The 18,941-nt window shown below is 48.5% G+C and overlaps 1 protein-coding gene across 3 annotated transcripts in view; it reads right to left on the bottom strand.

The window, feature by feature from the left end:
• LOC119396566 (transcription initiation protein SPT3 homolog) overlaps positions 1-18,941 on the bottom strand; it is a 132,720-nt gene that overhangs the window by 25,004 nt on the left and 88,775 nt on the right. The window contains exons 3-5 of one of the 3 annotated variants that reach the window (XM_037663825.2): positions 7,719-7,803; positions 3,872-3,958; positions 1,524-1,644 (exon numbers count right to left, since the gene is read on the bottom strand). In XM_037663825.2, coding sequence (XP_037519753.1) covers positions 1,524-1,644; positions 3,872-3,958; positions 7,719-7,803 — 293 coding nt within the window. The remainder of the gene's footprint in view (positions 1-1,523; positions 1,645-3,871; positions 3,959-7,718; positions 7,804-18,941) is intronic. The other 2 variants (XM_049417142.1, XM_049417143.1) reach the window with 2 other exon arrangements.

Genomic DNA, 18,941 nt, shown 5'->3' with positions numbered 1-18,941 from the left:
TAACCTTTCGAAGCGCAGCATCGGCATGCTTGCCCTGCTGCTGCTACTACGTTAATAAACATCATTTTGTTTTATGTTGGGATCCGTCCTTCACCGACCACCGCATCCCACACATGCGTTAAGGAGACTCCTTTCACTATAAGACATTAAAATAGTGTTTTTATTTTTTTCGAAGCTGTTTCAAGCAATAGCATCGCTCTGTGGTAGAACACCTGCTTGCCACGCAGAAGGCCTGAGTTCAATTCCCACTCGAACCAAAGATTTTTATTATTTATTTTATTTGCATCTTTCTCGATATTTCGGTCACAACCAACGACGCCGACGCCGACACCGACGCCGACATCGGAATTTCTGCGAAACGAGCTCTTTAACGCTGTCGCGTTAAAAAGGACACCTTATGTGTTCTAGGGCAAGAAATACCAAGGCACCAGTCGAGTTTACTGTAAAGCGTGCTTCACCGTATCCGTGCTAATAATGAGGGTAAGCCACACCTGAATAAAGCAGGCGTGCTACAAAGGGTGTCCAGAAACGAACTGTGAAGACATGCAAAGGAACAGCATCACAGCTACAATAATTCAAAGACAGAACAAGTTCGATAAACATGTGGTTAAAATGCGAAGTTTATTAGACAATTAAATAAGCTGCATCTACCCCTTTGCACTACTAACAGGAACCACGTACCAGCTTATAGTTGTACTGCGGTTTTGAACCCGTGATAAAAGTAAAAAAAAAAAAAAAAGACTGGAAAGGTAGCGCGCTTTGAACGTGCAAGCTTTTCGTATGGCAAAGACAAGCCAAGACAGCGTGAGCCTGTGACAGGTGAATTTTGCTAAACAAAAGAGAGAGGAGGAATAATAAATATTTGTTGAGGTTCTACGTCCAAAAACGACGAGATGATCATGAGAGACGCTGCAAAGGAGGGCTCCGGAAAATTCGACCACCTGGAGATCTTTCACGTGCACCTAAACCTAAATACACGGGCCTCGAAATGCGGCCGCCGCGGTCGGGATTAGATACCGCGACATTCGGGTCAACATTGAGCACCATAATCAATAGACCACCACAGCCAGTGGGGAAGGGAGAGAGACTAGTGTTTTGAACTATTTGTAAGAGCTATGATTGCCACCTGGCCGGTTTTTGACCGGGGGAACTAGTTCTCCTCTCTCAGCGCCGGCTCAATCTCGATATATCTCAATCTCGCAAAGTTGTCAATTTGCCTATGGGCACTTGGTTTCCTTGTATTCCTACTTGAACTTACGCGTACAGTAGGTTTTCCAAAATTCCCGACCGCTCCCCCTACACAGAATTCTGCTCCCGTCACTCTTCAGCCGTTGTTTTTTCCTTCTGCGAAGGTGTCAACTCTCTCTCTTTATTCAATCCCGATTACGGGACGCCATAGACGCCAATCTGCACCCTTCGTGACGAGGAAACGCTACGCTTAAAAAAAGAAGCCGCATCAGAAGCGCATCACTTAGCTCAAAAGCACGCAGTGTTAAAGCAGAGCACAACACATATTCGTTCACCTGACTCCACAGAAGCGAGTGATGCAGTCGATGCCTCTTCGTCATCTGTGGGAAGTTTTGAGTAGATGTAGCCCTGCAAGGACTTCAGCTCCAGGTAGCGAACCAGACGGCCCAGCTTGAACTGCAGCGAAGCAATCAGCGAAACTTATGATGACGCTCATACGCCGAGATGAAAAAAAAAAAAACAAACAAACTTAGAACTCGATGAGTAAATCGTGAGTAGTTAGCTCTATGTACAGCCTACTACTCATTGAGTATACATAGAGATAACTGTGTCGTCACAGTAACGTCATGATGACGTCATAGGGTGACGTCATCACGTGACTATTTTCCGCATCACTCGTGTTGACGCCGCCGACGCCGACAGTCACTGTTCGCGTTTGATGAAGGCATCGAAGGCTTTCGCCTTAATAACGCGTCGTGCATTTTGCTCGACGTCGCCCATTCGAAGACAGGAAAGCATGCGACGCGGCCAAGCACGTCAATGTATCAGAAGCCTCTTAGTTAGCACGACTCTTCGAGGCGGCGATGGGCTGTTACCGCTATCGCTTATCGCGGAACATTTAAGGCACTCTTCAAAGAGAGAGAGAGAGAGAGATGCTAAATGCCCCCCTTCGCGAATGCATGCACGCAGGGTAAACAGGACGAGTGAGCGAGCCTAGTCTTCAAATGGCGCAGAATGACGACTCTCGGAGAAGAGAGTGCCAATATGTCATGTCGCGAGGCTTCGGAGACCCGGCATTTTAAAAGCTGCCGGGACAAAATGACGGACGCAAATAAGTGCGGCCGGCAATTAAGCTAGGCGATATGAAGAGCAAAAAGAAAAGTTGGTTCGTGCATCGGCAACACTATACAGGCCGGCATCTGAGCTTGTTGCCCCGGCAAAAACAAGGGGAGCCAGCACCCCGTTATGTGCTTATCGCACAAGAAAGAAAGAAAAAGAAAAGATAAAAGAGGAATGCAGGAAGGCGAGCATGATACAAGGAATACCAGATAAAAGGGACGAGAGAGATATTTAACGCGGCAGATGACGCGTTGCGAGGGGCAGTTTGCGTCCCGCATTGGAGCGTATGCTTGCATCAGTGAGTGGGCCAGGGGTAAGTGGTGCCTCAGTGCTTCAATTTTAGTACTGCGACGCAAACGCAGAGAGCCAACTAAAAGGAGTCACACCGTCCGCACACAAAACAAAACAAAAACAAAAACCTGGCAAAAGCCCAAACGTGTGCAAAAAGGCGAACAAACGTGAAGGAAACCGGGTATGTTCGCTTTCAAACAACGGTGGGTTCAAGAGGGCGCCCAGCACGTTTCTATTTTTGTTTTCAATATTTCTTTTTTTTTTCTTTTTCTTAAACTCGAGACTAGGCGCAACTAGACGTCTTGAAGAGCAGCGCCAATGGCCCGCGTACATGGTACGCGTCTGTAATGCCACTAGTCGCTGTGGGTAATGTCATCACAGTCACTGAAAATCGTCTCTGCGGAGTTTTAGTGAGACCTGATTCCCGGTCAGTCGACGGGCACTGACGTGCGGGCCATAATAAGGTACAACTTCAAGCCGTTCAAGTCGACAAGCCAACTCGGCCCGCGCTTTCGACAGGTTAGGTAGACTCGTCCAATAGCAACAAAACAACTCAAATCGACGTATATACATACGGTAGGCGGAAAGTAACCCCCTATTAAGAATTGCTTATAACTTTTAAAATCCTTAAACAATTTTCGTTATTTTGTTCCTTACAATCTGAAAATTTATTACATATCTCATTTATGTCCACATGCTATTCGGGACGCATTTTCCAGGAGGCTGGTTGGGACCGTCGTGGCCCCCTAAAATGGCCTGCACGGAATCATGACGCCCAGCGACTTCTTCCTTTGTGCGCTAAAGAGGACGTTTATCGCACATGACGAAATACGTACTGATGAATTCCAGCAGCGAATTCAGCGAGTTTATGCCAACGCGCCGCATGAATATCTGCAGAAGTGTGCCTCCAATTGTTTAAAAAAATTCTGTGAATAACGGTGGCTCTTACGCGGAATTTTAGCACTGCGTAACGATTCTCCGGCTGTGAGGAACAAAACATTTTTTGTTTCATTAAAATTGGTTGTGTATTCCGAAAGTTATAAACAATTCTCGGGAGTTACTTTCTGCGCACCTCGTATGGCTCAAGAGTTGAAGCTCTTGCGAGTCACTACCAGGGAGCTTTGACGGCGCTCGCAGCCGCACATATACACGGAAAATAACAACACGCTGATGCTCACACATCCTATAGCGCATACATACTATGCTGTTCCGTAGCATGTGAGCGCGCTGTAAACACCATCAGGACACTATACGAATCCTTGGTTGTGCTTACCTTGTCCTTCCGCATGAGAAAAAGGATGTCCTCGATGGCAATGGATTTGGAGCCACGAAGCATGGCAACCTCGGCAGCACGATGGAACTAAAAAGAACAAAGTCGAGGACGCCTTTTAGATAGACGTGCTTGTTAACAAAAGCGGCCGCAAAGCGAAGCTGCTAGCTGTTTACAGCGGTTGCGTTATTTAATTAATGATAATGCCTTAGTGAGTGACTAAGCGATGATTTGAATGAATGAAGGGAATTTTGAAGGCTCGTTTCTTCACTTGACACAACCTTAATTAAAACTGAAATCAAGGAAGGTATAGGGGACGTTAGTTATACTGTTTTAAGTGTGTTGCAGTAATTGTGACATAGATGTGAAGAAAGTAGAGTGGACGAAACAACAACTTGCCGCCGGCAGGGAACGAAGCCCGCAACCTTCGGATAACGCGCCCGATGCTCCACCAATTGAGCTACGGCGGCGGTCGTACTCTCGTCCACTTTATCGGGTACTTATGTGCATGCAAACCAGGCAGTGTTAACCAGCGCCACTCGTAGCCATGACGGCGAGTGTGGAACACTCTATCTTTGTCAGCTGGCGTTCTTCAAGCGTGTTTCGAGGCACACAACACGCTGGACCAGTTCGCTTGCCTTTTCTTCACTATTTCTACACACGCTTCTAAGGTACTAAATAACCCATTGAAGATGACGCCCGCATTTATGAGTAACAGCAGACTATATTTATATAGCGAGTATAAGCGCAGGCAGCGCGTTGCAGCAGGACATATTCTGCGCTGATACTGGACACAACGAAGACTATACCGACAACCGTTATGAACGATAATCGAGCGCATGATCTCCTTCTGTACAACTCAGAGTCTGCGCTACGAGTTCGCTCTCTTGTTCGCGTTCTCAGGGAGAGTTCTTCGCGAACCGATCATCCCAATTAACCTTCGGGGTTCTGTGAACGCGGGTGGCCACCGCGCAGGGTATACAGGTCGCGGCCGGGCTTTATAAACTATATCAAAGCTAGCCGAAAAGCAAGAGTAACAGCGCGCAGACACTTCTTTCCTCCTCCGTCCCTCATGATCCGGAGCGCTTCACGCTTGCTCTGTCGGTCCAAACGTATACACGCGCGCTTGATCGCTATAGTCGTCTATAGCTCTGGCGCCCGCCTCTCTTTCTGCGGCTTGCGTTTCTTGAGCGCTGTCGGCCTCTTCTCGGGAGTACAAAGACAAGAGAGAGATCGCCGACGAAGCACTCTGGAAGCAGCAAATGGCGAGCCGTTTCTGCTAATGCGCCAAGTCCATCAGTCAGGCGAAATTTTAAATGTGAACGGGCGAAACACCGTAAAAAAAAAAGAGGGGGGGGGGGGGTAGGGAGGAAGGAATAACATCGCTCTCGACGAGCGGCAAGAGTCATCTACATATCAGTCGGTATGCAAAGTTTCTTTCTTTCTTTTTACCTTACTCCGAAAAACACGGCGGTTCGGGCCTGCAGGCGAACGATGCGTATAAATATGCATGCGATGCGCCCCCGCCCCCTCCTCCTCCTCCCACATCTTCCACCCACACCGCCCCCTACAACCAATACGCCTATGCTGGACGTACAACGAATTCGTATCGTTGATGCGAGCACGGGAAAGTAGTTCGTCGTAGTCGACGACAAGCCATATCCGAAGCTGCTAGTACGTTTGAGAGCACTCGGATGAAGGAAGATTGGGAGAAAAAGAATTAGAGGAAACAAGTCGTATAAGCGAGATACCGTCACGTGACCTCCAGAAAGTCCGCCCCCGAAGCGGCTAAGAAACGCCCATGAGGAGAGAGAGAGAGATAGTTCTAGCTGGTGACGTAAGTGGAAAGGGTGAAAAGAGTACGGACCAAGGTTTAAACGCAGTGCATGGGTCACACAGTTTCATGAACAGGAGTTAGCAGGCAATGAGCGACTCCGCTCTTGCTTAACTTTTCTGTTAGGTTAAGCAAAGCTGCGAAGAAAAAAATAACCAGACGCTTACACCGTTTTCCTGGGGGGCTGGAATGATCCTAAGAGGCTCGCAGAAGCCTTCCATATAGATCATCAAACATTCACGAGTGCATATAGATCATCAAACATTCACGAGTGAAGCGCATCTCTGCAAGCGACGTCGGGTGAAACGCCGCGGGCGTACTGCGGTGCGGATAGGGTTAGATGCGGACTGTTTTATTCAAAAAGCTGCTGCGACTCAATATGAGGGAATTCGTCTAGATTTTCTCGAATCCAACCACCGCCGATTCCCATCGGTACGTATCGCGTACACAATGACGCGCAAGAGCAGCCCATCTGACCAGGGAGAGAGAGAGAGAGAAGTAAGAAGAAACAGGGTTAACCAGTCTGGTTTGCTACCCTGAAATGGTGAAAGGTACAAAGCGGTGAAAAGGAAGACAATGAAATGGAATTGAACCGATCAGGCTGTCGCAATAACTGTGCATTCTTGAGCTACACGTCTCTATTAGCAAGTAATACTGGCGTGTGAAGTTATGCCGCGGAGTACGTGGATAAATCAATGAAGAAAAAAGGAAAAATGACCGAAATTGTTACGGTTGCGGCGACATATTTAACCCGCTAAAGAAAACGGTGATGACAGAGGCTCGTACATCCAGTCTTCGGGCTTGAAGTGAAGAATTAGGGACGTTGTCGCGAGATTGTAAAGAAGTTTCCTCCTGAACTTGAGATGGCCAAATTTCCACGATGGCGCCGTGATCAATACACGAAAAAAAAAAAAAAAACACATGTCACTGGAAAAAGAAACAAAAAGAACCGAAGAAGGAATGAGAGAACTACAGCAATGTGAGGCAGCAGGAGATAACGAAAGCTGAGACGAGATGACAACAAACTGTCGCTAAACACGTAGACTCCCTCAGCATCAAATATTCTGTATTCGTTAATACACAGCGAAAAAAAAACGAAATAAAGAACAAAACGCTCGTGCTCACGCATCACCTTTCTTTCTAGCAGAAATAACGCGAAACGGGCACAAATATGGCGTCGTCACGCGAATTTTTTTCGCGCCGTCACGGGACACCAAGACGCTTCGGTAAGGAAAAAGAGATGCAACGACTATAAGGTAGCTTCGCATTCGCGCCTATATGTATACGTTGTCGTTGCCACCTTCGCTCCATCAGGGGCTCGCATTGTCTCAAATGTCTTTCTAGCGCGCGCGCGCGAGAACGTCGGGGTACGCTTGCGCGGATTCATCCCCAGAAAATGCCAGCATCTCAAAGCAACAAAATTAGTTCAAGACGCCGACATGCACGGAGAAGCGCCGCGTGTAACGGGAGCCGGTAGATGCGCGACGACGCGTATGCACGCTGCTGTCGTCGTCGATCGGACTGCCGCGCGCGCGACGTGTCGTGTTGCGACGACGCGTAATAAGAATAGCGACGGCCCGGCGTCTTATGCCGGCGGCCCCCGCGCGGATACTCGAAGGAAACGCGAAGCGACGCAACAACCCTTTCGAGATGGTGAGGATGACGTCGGCGACGAAATTACGGGATCGAGTACGGTTACGTCGAGATTCCGGAAAACGAGCAGCGGGAAATATGAGAGGTGCGAAATGCGGCGAGGCAGAGCGTTGAAATGTTAGGCGACAAAAAAAAATACATATAAGACTGAAATTATTTAATTATTGCATGACGCTATGCTAATGCTGTTCTTATTCATTTAAACAAGTCCAAATCCCACAAAGGGGAAAAATATAAGCTGGCTAGCGGCTGCACCCTATCTGTTTACAGCGCCGTTCACTTCTTTTGAACATCTTTACAAGTATATAGAAAAAAAATTAAAAGAGCACCTTGAAAACAGGAGAGCACCCTCTCCTTACTCACCACACACTTGATTTGCTGAGTCACGATGTCTTCCACCAATTTCACAGATTCGAGTAGCGGTTCACTGCTGTCACCAAAGCCATGCCTGCAAACGATAGAAAAAAAAAAGACAGAACGCTGTTCAGTTTCAATAAAGTTTCCCTGATTTCGACATTTCATATGATATACCAGCACGCCAAGACATGGGCAAGAGCCTTACCAACACACATTTTATGTGTTTTCTGAACTATGTGGGATTTCGATCGCATATTGCCGATCCGGAAGCTGCTTGATACAATTTGAACACCATCTGCAGCAAGTGATCCCCGAGATATGGTGCATGACTTCTGCCGTTTCTCGTTCGAGAAACGGTAGTATACGGGAGTACTGCAATGGTGAAACAAACTGCAGCTGAATTCGGCATTGTTTTGTTTGTAAGGGCGTTTGATGACGCGTAAAAATAGGCATTAAAAGGCAGCGACGATTTCAAATTAAGCCAACCGTGACTCAACCGAATTAGCCTTTTTTATATTAAAAGGCACCACACAAGCATAAATCCAGAAATACACGGCGCCAAACTAACGTAACGGGCCCGGAGTACAGTGTTAGTAAACACAAGAGCGAACGGAAAGGTGACAGCCGTATAGCTTTTCAATACGAAAGACGAAAGAAACAATCTCAATTACGACTGTACATATGAAAAACAGCAGGAGTTATCTAATGTATGAAAACAACAGTTTACTTCTCCCTGCTTCACCATTCAGTCACAACAGCTGTCCGAGTGTCACAACATAATGACACTGGCAATGCATGTCAGCAACCGGCCACCCTCCTCCTCCTTTTCGTGTTACATTTCCTAGCATTTTCACCGTTTTCAATGGTGCATCGAGCCAGAACACCCGAAGAACACCAGCTTGCAGACCGGCTTACTTCAAAGTAAGCGCGAACAGATATCAAACTGACAGTAATCGCTATGGTACATAAAATGCATAAGGAACGTGATAAAAATTAACGCGCTCCGAAAGGCGTGAACGAATGGGCGGTAAAGAGAAAAAAGTATTGTTCCCTTGTATTTGAGCAAGCGGGCCAGAGGGAACCTGAGTAGACAGATGACCCGTGGTACCTGTGACGCGCGGAATAGAAAGATAAAAAAAATGATAAAAGAGGGAGTAAACGAACGAGAAGAAGCTGCTGGGAAAAAATTAGCGCGAAGTGAAAGAATGCCTCGTGTTCCCGCTCACCTTTTTTGTTTCCTTTATTTTCCTTCTCCCGGTGTATTCGTGTATAGGCGGTATCCACGGTACGCGCATAATCTGCGCATACATCCAAGGAGGCGAATGCATAATGAATGACAATAACTCAGCGCTCCATCGAGGCGATGAGAAGAACGAGGAGGCGGGCTGATCGAGGAGCCATACAGAAGAGGGAGAGAGACATGGGACGAGTAGAGAGAAGTGGAGAGGAGGAGCGACTGCGGCGTCGTTAGTTCTGAACCGGGAACAAAACGTAATAACAAAAAAGAAAAGCTCGGACTATACATGCGAGCTCGCGATGCAAGACGAAGGAGAGTGCCTGTGGGATCTAGAGATCCGCATCAGGTGTATACCCGGCTGCGCCCCCTTTGTGAGAAAAAGGTTCTGCCGACAAAGAGGTGCAAAAATAAAAAAAAGATGACACAAATGAGAAAGTATGTGCCACCGCGTTTGTAGCGCTATCGGCCAATTCCGCCGGAAGAACACGATCTATGGTTGGCGGGCCAAAGAGGGCAGGCTCCTTCCTGCTCCATTCGAAGATGAGAGTCGATCGCCATCGTACGATTCGCTCGCTGTTGTGATTAGCACGAACTTTGCTGCCGAACTGCGAAGTTATCCGCACCAACTAACACAACGTAGTGAGAGAATTTCGGGAGAGTACTACGTGAATGCCCCGCTTGCTGCCTGCTCAAAGCGCAACGCAACGGTGCAATACACAGCCGAAGGGTCCAAGGAAGCAGCGAGATTTGAAATGACGTCAGCCGCAAGTTTATTTGGAATTGGTTGGAAGTTCAGCGCTCTGTGTCCTCTCTTTCGTCCCCTCCTGTCGGTTGCGCTGATTTGCACTCATAATCATGTTGTACCAACACGCCCAATCCCACAGTATACTAAATTACTTATATTTCGCTTTCCAGTTCAGAAAGCGAGACCGAGGGTGAACTGTACATGTAATTACTGGGTCTATACGACCAATATCGCGAAGTTCACAATGAGAATGATTAATTTTCAACGAACTGATCTCAAAGTCGATCAGGAGCGAAGTAGGTAGCGTTACGAAAATGACTTCCTGCAAGGATATCAGCGGGGGCTCTATACCCTAATATACTTGTTCTCCACAAGAGGGGCGTATCACTGACTAAAATAGAAGAGGACTTAATACAAGCCTGGCCGCTTTCGGTATGTGCTCCTCACTGAGAAACAGGCCAGAGATCTTAAGACATCGTTTGCACTCGGCCTTAGCTTGGTAATTCGCTGGCCTAAAAGCGAGATGAAGTGTGCCAAATCCAAAGATACACAAGGGGTTTTTAACTAGTACCGGTATCACACAGGCACTTCTGATCGCGATTAGGGCAGATCCAGATCGGATTTCTTGATCGCGATCAACACGGTCCCAACTAATCCGGATCGAATTTGACGCAGACGGGAGTCAAATCGCGATCCGGGAGCAAGATCGCGATGCGCAGAGCGCGATAGTCTTGGTCCCGATTGGATATGATCGAGATTGAAAGTGCCCGTGTAGCAGCTCCTGATCCGGATTGAACCTAATACGGATTGGCCCTGATCACGATAAAGATTGCCTGTGTGACATCGGTATAAGGTAATCAATTTGATCACTTTGAACAACGCTACCTCAAAATCTAGTATATGCTTCACTAGGTTTATATACTTTTATTTTTTCTCCAACACAACGGTCGTAAGAAACATCAGGGCCATTCCATACTTTTCTAAAGGTATTGAAGGACCTCGGTAACATGGATGATTTTATCGTTGAATGATATATATTTCATGCACCGGCTACGTTGCGCATCGTCACAGCATGTATCTTCAAGCAGTCTAATACCTGACTTATCCCGTGCCACGCCCCACTCCACGAACAACGCTTTCCCAGAAAAGATACAGACACAAAGATACGAAAGCACAAGAGACAGCAGCACACTGATCGCTGTGGAAGCCGCTACGCGCCTCTTCACCGTCGGGTAACAATTCGCCAAATTCGGGCTTGCTACAGAGCTCGCTTCGTCGCAAGCGCATGTGATTCCATTCCTTACAGCCGGCATTGCAAGAGAGCACGTACGGCTGCTGGATATCAACTATTTAGTTTAGCGACGCATACCTATAAGCAGGCATCAGGTAAACAAGCGCAGCTTGTCGAAACAGAAAGGATGCGAGCTCATTTTTCATGCGAACTGACTGCAGCTCGTCAGAACCCCTTTTCAATCCCTACAAAAGGCGGGACTACGGTAACGAGCTCGCCTTATAGCTCGTCCCACGTGAATAAGTTTCGCAGTCCGCATAGCGCACGCTCACGCAGCAGTTCAAAAGCACGACAGGATGGGTAGACGCCCCCCCCCCCCCTCCCCGCGCGATCAGAAGCAACGGAGACGCAACCCAGAAACAAAGTCCTGCGTTCGTTTGCTAGTATATACACGGTATACGCATTACACAAATCGAAAGGGGTACACGGAGCGCGCGCAGAGCGAGGAGTGCCTTTTGGTGGTCGTTATATTCGAGATTCGCAAACAAGCACTACTGCTTTTTACTTCTTTACGGAAAATCCCAAACTTTACTGGGGCCTAATCAGAAAACTTCTACATCGTTTATACGGAATAGATGCGCCAGTGTGCACGCAACTGCGCACAGCAGAAACGAAACACGCATGATTTTCCGACGGAAAGCGGCAAATGTATGAGCACACAAGCTTAAGGCCTCGCAATGACTTGTAGTGGCTGTTAACGACACAGTTATTATAGTGGGGTTAACAAAGAGAAAGGAAATAAAACTACCTTTAACAATACAAGGTTGATCGCGCGAGGAAGGTTCATTCCAGGGCCTGACGCACACTACGACTGCGCTTGTGTGTGATCAAAGAAGAAACGCAACTGCGCTTTGATCGAAAGAGAAGTGGAAGGGTCACACGCGTCGGTGCGCCGCGGACTGACGTGATAGACGCTGCCGGCGCACAACCACGAGTGCGCCGCGCGAGTTCCCTCACGACCGTAAAGCAACCACCCCTTTCTCCACTCGAAATGACGTTGCAAAGCAAGCTGCTAGAAAACTCAACGCTACAAAGCGAGCAGCAGCAAGACAAGTCAACGCGACAGAAGGAACAAAAGGGCCCAACGCGGCGTTAATAGCATAACGCCAGGTCAAACAGCGGCAAACGCCGCAGAGCGCGCGCTGCATGAAAGGCAGGCGACGGCGCGTTTGCGGGAAAGAGAGGCGCGCGCGCGCGCGCCAGTTTGCCTCGCGAGAACGCAAACGCGGCGAAAAATGACGCGAAAAAGTACGAAAAAAAAAACGAAGTAACACCGAGAAAAGCAACCTTCGCACAGTCAGAAAGCCGCGGCTTCCGAAGCTACACGTTGGCAACGCGGAATGAAGCTCGGCGTTGGAACAAACAGCACCCGCGCGCTGGCGTGGCGGTTGCATACGCACTCACAAAACAGACAAAACGAAGTCAACAAACCTAGCCGAAGAAACGAGGCGGCGAAGGCAGTGAGCGGTTTGCAAGGGAGCAAGGGGAGTGCATAAAAGCAAGAGGAGAGGTCACATTCGCGGAGTTGCGGCAGTATATGTATATATACGCGCGCCGCACTGCTGGTCGACGTATACTGTAGCGGCAACCGAGCTCGGCAAACAAACCTCCCGAGGACTCGAACGCTAGCGGGAAAGAGGGAAAGCGGCATCCCGTATATTGTACGGGCGGGAAGAAGGGCGGGGAAGAGTTTAGGGAGGACGAGGCAAAACTGGGGAGGAGGTTGGTTTGATGGCGGCCGGGTGCATAGCCACAGGCCCCGCGTAGAGCACGTGGTATACGACCTTTTGAGAGAAAAGAAATAGCGCGGCGCTCGGGAGACCAAACGCGGCAGGCACGCCAAATGATCTGCATACACGGGAATTCGCTTTGCGACTGGCCCGTAAACGAGCGGTAAACAAAAGGGGGAGAGAGATAGAGAGAGAACTCACACAGAAAGCGCGACGGGGGATTCTATCGGAGACAGCGCAATGTGTAGGGCATACGTATTCTTGCCACCCTTCCCGCCAAAGGGAAAAAATAGGGAAGCGCGGGACGGGAAGCACGCGCTGTCACAGAATCGCGCATACGAGCTATATATACACACGGGCGCGTTTTCGGGAACGCATAAGCTGTTGCGCGAAGCTCTTTTGATCCCCGCGCAGCAGCGTGTGCCCTTGCAATGCTGACGTGAAGCAGGATGGTGCGCGTTGTTTGCGACCGTAGAGAAAAGGCAAACAACCATCCCTTTCTACGTTTGCAGAACATGTCGATCCAACTCCGCCACTCTCAATCCGTCACTATACAGACTGCAATGTAACGACAGTCAGTGCCTTGGTATCATCCTCGAAATGCTTGCTGTTTGAAAACTATATAGCGGCAGGCTGTAGGCGTTAGCGGAACGGCAGCAGCTGCTGTTTCGTGCTTCATTAGCAGGAACGTATATGAGAGAAAGCTTATAAGCTGAGAGCTTGCATTTGAACATCTGAACAGTTCCCGTCCTTGCAGCTCATACAAGCGCGAACTGCTTAAGTTACAGGTTCGTTAGTTCAGTATGCATTCACGTCGAAGTGATACGTATGACGCGTAATACGGCAAATATAGCACAAACTGGGGATCGCGAATGACGTTAATGGGTGGGTACTGTACGGCAGACGAGGAATCTCCATCACGGGCTTCAACTTTATAGATGGCAACAACCATAGACGCTCCTATACGAAGCGATACTAACTCGAAAGAGATCAAATTGACGTTACAATCCCCTTCGATACCGTAACGTGCAAATGCGCAGGGCGATTTCAAATGCGTCTCTATGGTACACCTTAAAACGTGCCATTTTTTTTTCTCTCTCCTGCAGCCTTCCTTGGGGACTTGCTGTGTACATTTACGATACGTGGATAAACAAACATTTCCGTTGCTGCACAACCTATACAGCTATCGACACAACTTTCGCATCTCGAATTTCGCAGCGTACTGATAAAATAGCGCACCGACCGGCCCCTGCTTTCACCAAACGGAGAAAAATGATTCCGCGTAGGCCTCCCCCTGAACTCTCCCCGCGACGATTCGGTCAACCCATTCTCCAGCGACTCGCTTTTACATCATCCGCCATGCACGCTGTGTCGGCGTGCCACTTTTACACGCGAATAGTGTATGTTCTCTCCCATCTGATACGGCGAGCACTCTCTCCACCCCGAGTTAAGTATACGTACGTACAGACGTTCACTCGTTCGCGATGCACTCCGAAAAGAGCGTCTACCCCGCCACACAAGCGAGCACACTTACACACCCAACCCCTATATGTACTCCCGCGCAGCAGTGCTTGCCCCGAGAGAGTCGTAAAAGCGCACAGGAAAGGCTCGGTAAACAGTTTTGAGCGTCGACCACGTAGAAGAGCCGGCAGAAAAAGCAAGAGGAAGCGAAACAAAAAAATAGAAAGGAGCTCCGTGAACCAAGTGTGCGCGGGAAATACGTCGTAGGCGAAAACAAAAACACCGGGGCGGGGACGTCTACTTGACTCGCACTTCCAGTCGGCTGCCTCTTTTTCGCCTCTGCATGCCACCGCCGTGCACTGTACGCCCCCCCCCCCCCTCCCCCAATCTTTCTTTTAAAGACGATAGTCTTTCTTGGGGAACTTAAACGCAGAAATTTCGGTCTGTCTGTCTGTCACACGATTCAGCCACCCAGCCGCAGTTTAAGCACTTGCTGAACGCCCAGCCATCTTGAACTGGTAGCTGCATTCATACTTGTGAACATTGTCGACCAAAAAGCAAATATTACGCATATCTGAGGCGCAACATCAACACGTAACTATTAGGTGGTGTGTTCCTTTACTAGAAAATACACAGATACGTAATTCTAAAGACCCTAGTGTTTCTTAGGCTGCGCTGAAACGGCGTAGAAACGGCCGGCAGAAGACTATCGTCTTTCGACGACATTTGCAGCGTAGCACGCAGATACGCGGCCAACTTTTTCTTTTAGGTTCAGTAACATATACTAGCACTTTTCACGTTTTTTTTTGCTTCTTTACTCCGCGTCAAAGGGCAATATTAAAGGAACTATCGAAAAAAAAAAACAAAGTGGAGGCGACCCTAATCCTTAACTTAGGTATCTGGGTAGTGGCACGTCGGCGTTCGTGTGTCCCGGTGTATTCCTTGAGTTAACGTGGAGTTTCGCGCAATGCCGAAGCGGATCTCAGAGGCCACGTACAAAGAAGCGTGTAGTTGAAATCTGCTCCGCCAGGTGCCGCAACGACTCCAGTTGCTCACAACAAAGGCGCTTGCTCTTTCAATGAACCAATCCAATTACGTTTCATTAATTACCCTGAAAGTTAAGGCCCTTATCTCGAGTCAACTTGTGCTCCGATATCGTATGTATCCGATAACTCAACCTGAACCAGAACCGTCGATTTAGTAGCAGTTTTATTTTTTAACCCATATATGCCCAGTGTCCTACATGTAGGACGCTTCTTTGATGCACTCTAACATCGCTATTTCTTTAGCTGATGATTAGCGCCACCTACAGAACACCAAGCAGGCCTTATTCTCAACGTGTGCAAGCCTAGACATTGCTTGCTTTTCATGCTGCCACGTGCCGACCGCTTTCTCCGGGCAAATGCGTGCTTTGTGTGAAAGACGTCATGGAGAGGAAGAAGTGCACGTGAAATGCCGACCGCTTTCTCCGGGCAAACGCGTGCTTTGTATGAAAGACGTCATGGAGAGGAAGAAATACAATGTCGGTGTGCACGTGAAATGTTTCAAGGCTTACCACACCCGCACATAGCAACCCTTATGCACAGTGTCCTATATGTATAGAACGGCTTGAAAAACAGTGTTGCGTTTACCTGGCAGAAAATAACGACCTTGTGTTTCCTTTTGAGTGTAGAAGTACACTTCTTGTGAAAAAAAAAAATATTTGTTTTGTCATTTTTTTCTGAGTTCGGGCATATATGGGTTAAAGCCGATTTTCGGAATATTCGGAACACTGGAAGTAAGTGCTCGGAAAAGAAGTGTCACTCGTTGCTCATGCCACTAATACGCTAACGAAAGTACGAAAACCTCGCAGAAACCGGCGTTTACGCACGCTCACCTCACCTATATGCACTATGTCAATATACAGAACCAGATGACAGGCGATCCTATTAAACATCACACTAGATCACTGGTCATTTAATAAACAATGTAATTAATAGGAAGAAACAAAGTTGCAGCCACGTGCACGGCTGCATCGTAAGCCCACTGTGCGGATCGGGTTGGTTTTCTTTCGCAAAGTACAGTGCGGTCCACGGTACTATCGGGCGCAGTACAAAGAAAAAGACGTGGACAAGCGCTCGCCCTCGTCTAACCATGTCGGACGTAAGGCGGTTAACAGGTCGTCCATTACAGCTATAAAAAAGCGTACCGATGCGAGAGATGGTCAGCGAACTGCGGTGCGATTAAATTATGAAATTAGCGGGCGGAGGGCAAAGTCGAATGACGTGAGAACGGGGTAAATTAAAGTAGGAGCTTTCGTTCTGTACATTGCGAACATAAAGTATGCTAACCAGTGATAAACAGCGCGGTAAATACGTCAGATAGCGTAAACGTGTCCAGTAAACTCACTGGACAAAGGCACAAGCAGCTGTTCCTGAACAACGGATGTTGCTGGTTGAACAGTGTGATCAGCTGACCCGATGCACTCCGTACTTACAGTGTATAGAGTAAGGCTCCCTTATAAACTGTTGAAAAACTTGAAATCCACAATATCACACATGCAGCTCCTATATCCTTAACGGTTATAAAAGCTGCATGTGTGAGTGGAGATGGAGCGTTCAAAACGCTGGGCTAAAGAGCTCCTCTGAGATTACTGTCACCAGCCACACTGTTACTAAGTACGTCTGAACTTGCCGTAGAAAGGGAGATTTTCAGAATGGAGTCGCGGTATACTGAAGCCGTCTCCCAATACCTTCCGATGCAAGCAAGAAAACAAAACAAAGGAGGAAGCATTGAAGAATTAGAGCACGTCACTCTTAAGTAGCCGAGAAAGAAAAAAAGATGAAAAATATAATAAAGCCAGTTCGACCACTGTTATTACGTCGGCCGCCGTCAGAACAACAACTCTCTCCCGGCACACACAAACACGCATAACCCCGCATCGCTTCGATTCCCGCCCACGCACGATTAGAAGACGCCTCTCCTTCCGCCCTCTGCCTCCGATTACCGACACGCCAGCCGCCAAAACCCCAAGGGCTGAAAATGCAGCCAACAAAAGAAAGTAACATGATAAGTGTCGAAGCCAAAAGGCTGGGGATAAAAAGCGAAACAACGAAATCAACAACAACAACAATGCACCAGGGAGGCGAGAAGAAGCATCCAGGCCAAGCTTCGAAGCAACAATAGCGCGGCAACGCCAACAACAACAACAAAAAAAAAAACAGCGTCAACACCGCTACGCAAGACGGGGCGTTTGCTGGGAGGGTTAAAAAGTCGCCACCGCCCCCTTTTCGGGCCTAGCGATCCGTCTTCTTCTTCGCCTTCCGTCGAAACGAAGAAGACCGCGGCGCGCCTGGGGACTCCGGCGGGGTCCCTTCCGCAGCCGCCGCAGCCGCCGATCCCACAGCTCCGGCCGAGCGCACTCTTTCACTTCTCGGAAACTGGAGGCAGCTAAGTATACATATGCGGCAAAAGAGCGGTGGCGACGGAGTCGAAAATTCTCGGCCTGGGCCCATCGCGCCGTCCCGGAGCGCGAATTGGGAAGGGGACGACCGCGGGTGCGCGGTATGGAAGAGAAACAAAAAGGAGGTGGGCGTATAGGACGAACGAGTGAGTCGCGTATACGAGCGCAGGGGTCCAAAAGTGATCCCTCGATCGTGGCACGCAGCAAGCCCGTGCTCTACTGCCTTGAAAGTCCCAGGACGCCTCCGCCGCGGCCTGCATTGGCCCGACGGTGGCTTCGGTGGCGGGGAGCCCGCGGAGGACACCCCAAATCCCCGAAGACTTTTTTGCCCCGTTATAACACGGCGAAGGCTTCGGCTCCTCCTGGGACAGTGGGTCAGAAAAGAAAGTTTCACTACGTCTGAAGGCAGTGCAGCATGAGAGTCGCATATGCCGTGCGGGTTCCTTCAGTGTCATTTGTGTTTACCGAAAAGGCTCGTATTTTTGTTTTCTGTTACGGCTGATGGCTGCCTATTCTTATAGGCGAGCTCGGCAACATTTTAAGTTCCGCGAGTTACCGACAGAGGATAACGTTCGCGTGTGAGGGCACTTTAGAAGAGCCGTTATATTAATGAAAAACAAAGAAAACTAAAAACTAGTGTTCGATCAACAGTGACACCAACATAGGCCAGCCGAAGGATCGCATCTTCATTGCTTTCATGTCGAACTTGAGGTATAGAAGCTCGCAAACATTCGTGACGGAACTCAGTCGCGCTTCCCGCTCACTGACACAAACTTATAATGAAATCGCTCCAGTGAACTTACTCCAAGCGTTCTGAATGTCGTTATTCTGGAACGTCCAGGTTGAATTGACTACAGATAAATTACATTATAGTTGTATCCATGAATACGAGTGCCGCTATTTCAACACGAAAAGTTTGCAAGCGTTTCCATGCTCAAAGCACTTGACGCAAGTCGTATTAACGTCTCCCAGACCTCTGCATGGCATGAAGAAAACACGCAAGAAAGCAACGCCTTCAGTTTAGCGAGCCGTCGCAATGCCCTTACTAAAACGTTATTACTAAGCTTCAAAGCGTCAACAAATCTCTCGCAACACACACTGCTTGCGCAAGACGCGGTGGTCCACTCAATGAAGCTCAGTAGGCAACGTCGAGTGACGCAACCTTATTTGTGTTTGTTTTTTTTCAGCGCCCGAAGCAATCTCAGCGGACAACAAGCCCTTGGAAAAGCAGCCTGCGGACTCCTGGCCAGCAAATAGCCGACGCAACACACAGGGCTGGACGAAACTAGCCACCAGCAACTATCGCAGCAGACCATTTATGTC

This window comes from Rhipicephalus sanguineus, chromosome 6 (assembly GCF_013339695.2).
Source record: "Rhipicephalus sanguineus isolate Rsan-2018 chromosome 6, BIME_Rsan_1.4, whole genome shotgun sequence".
Lineage (NCBI taxonomy): Eukaryota > Metazoa > Arthropoda > Arachnida > Ixodida > Ixodidae > Rhipicephalus > Rhipicephalus sanguineus.
Note: the sequence above shows the minus strand (reverse complement) of the source record. Positions and strands in the feature narration are given on the sequence as shown.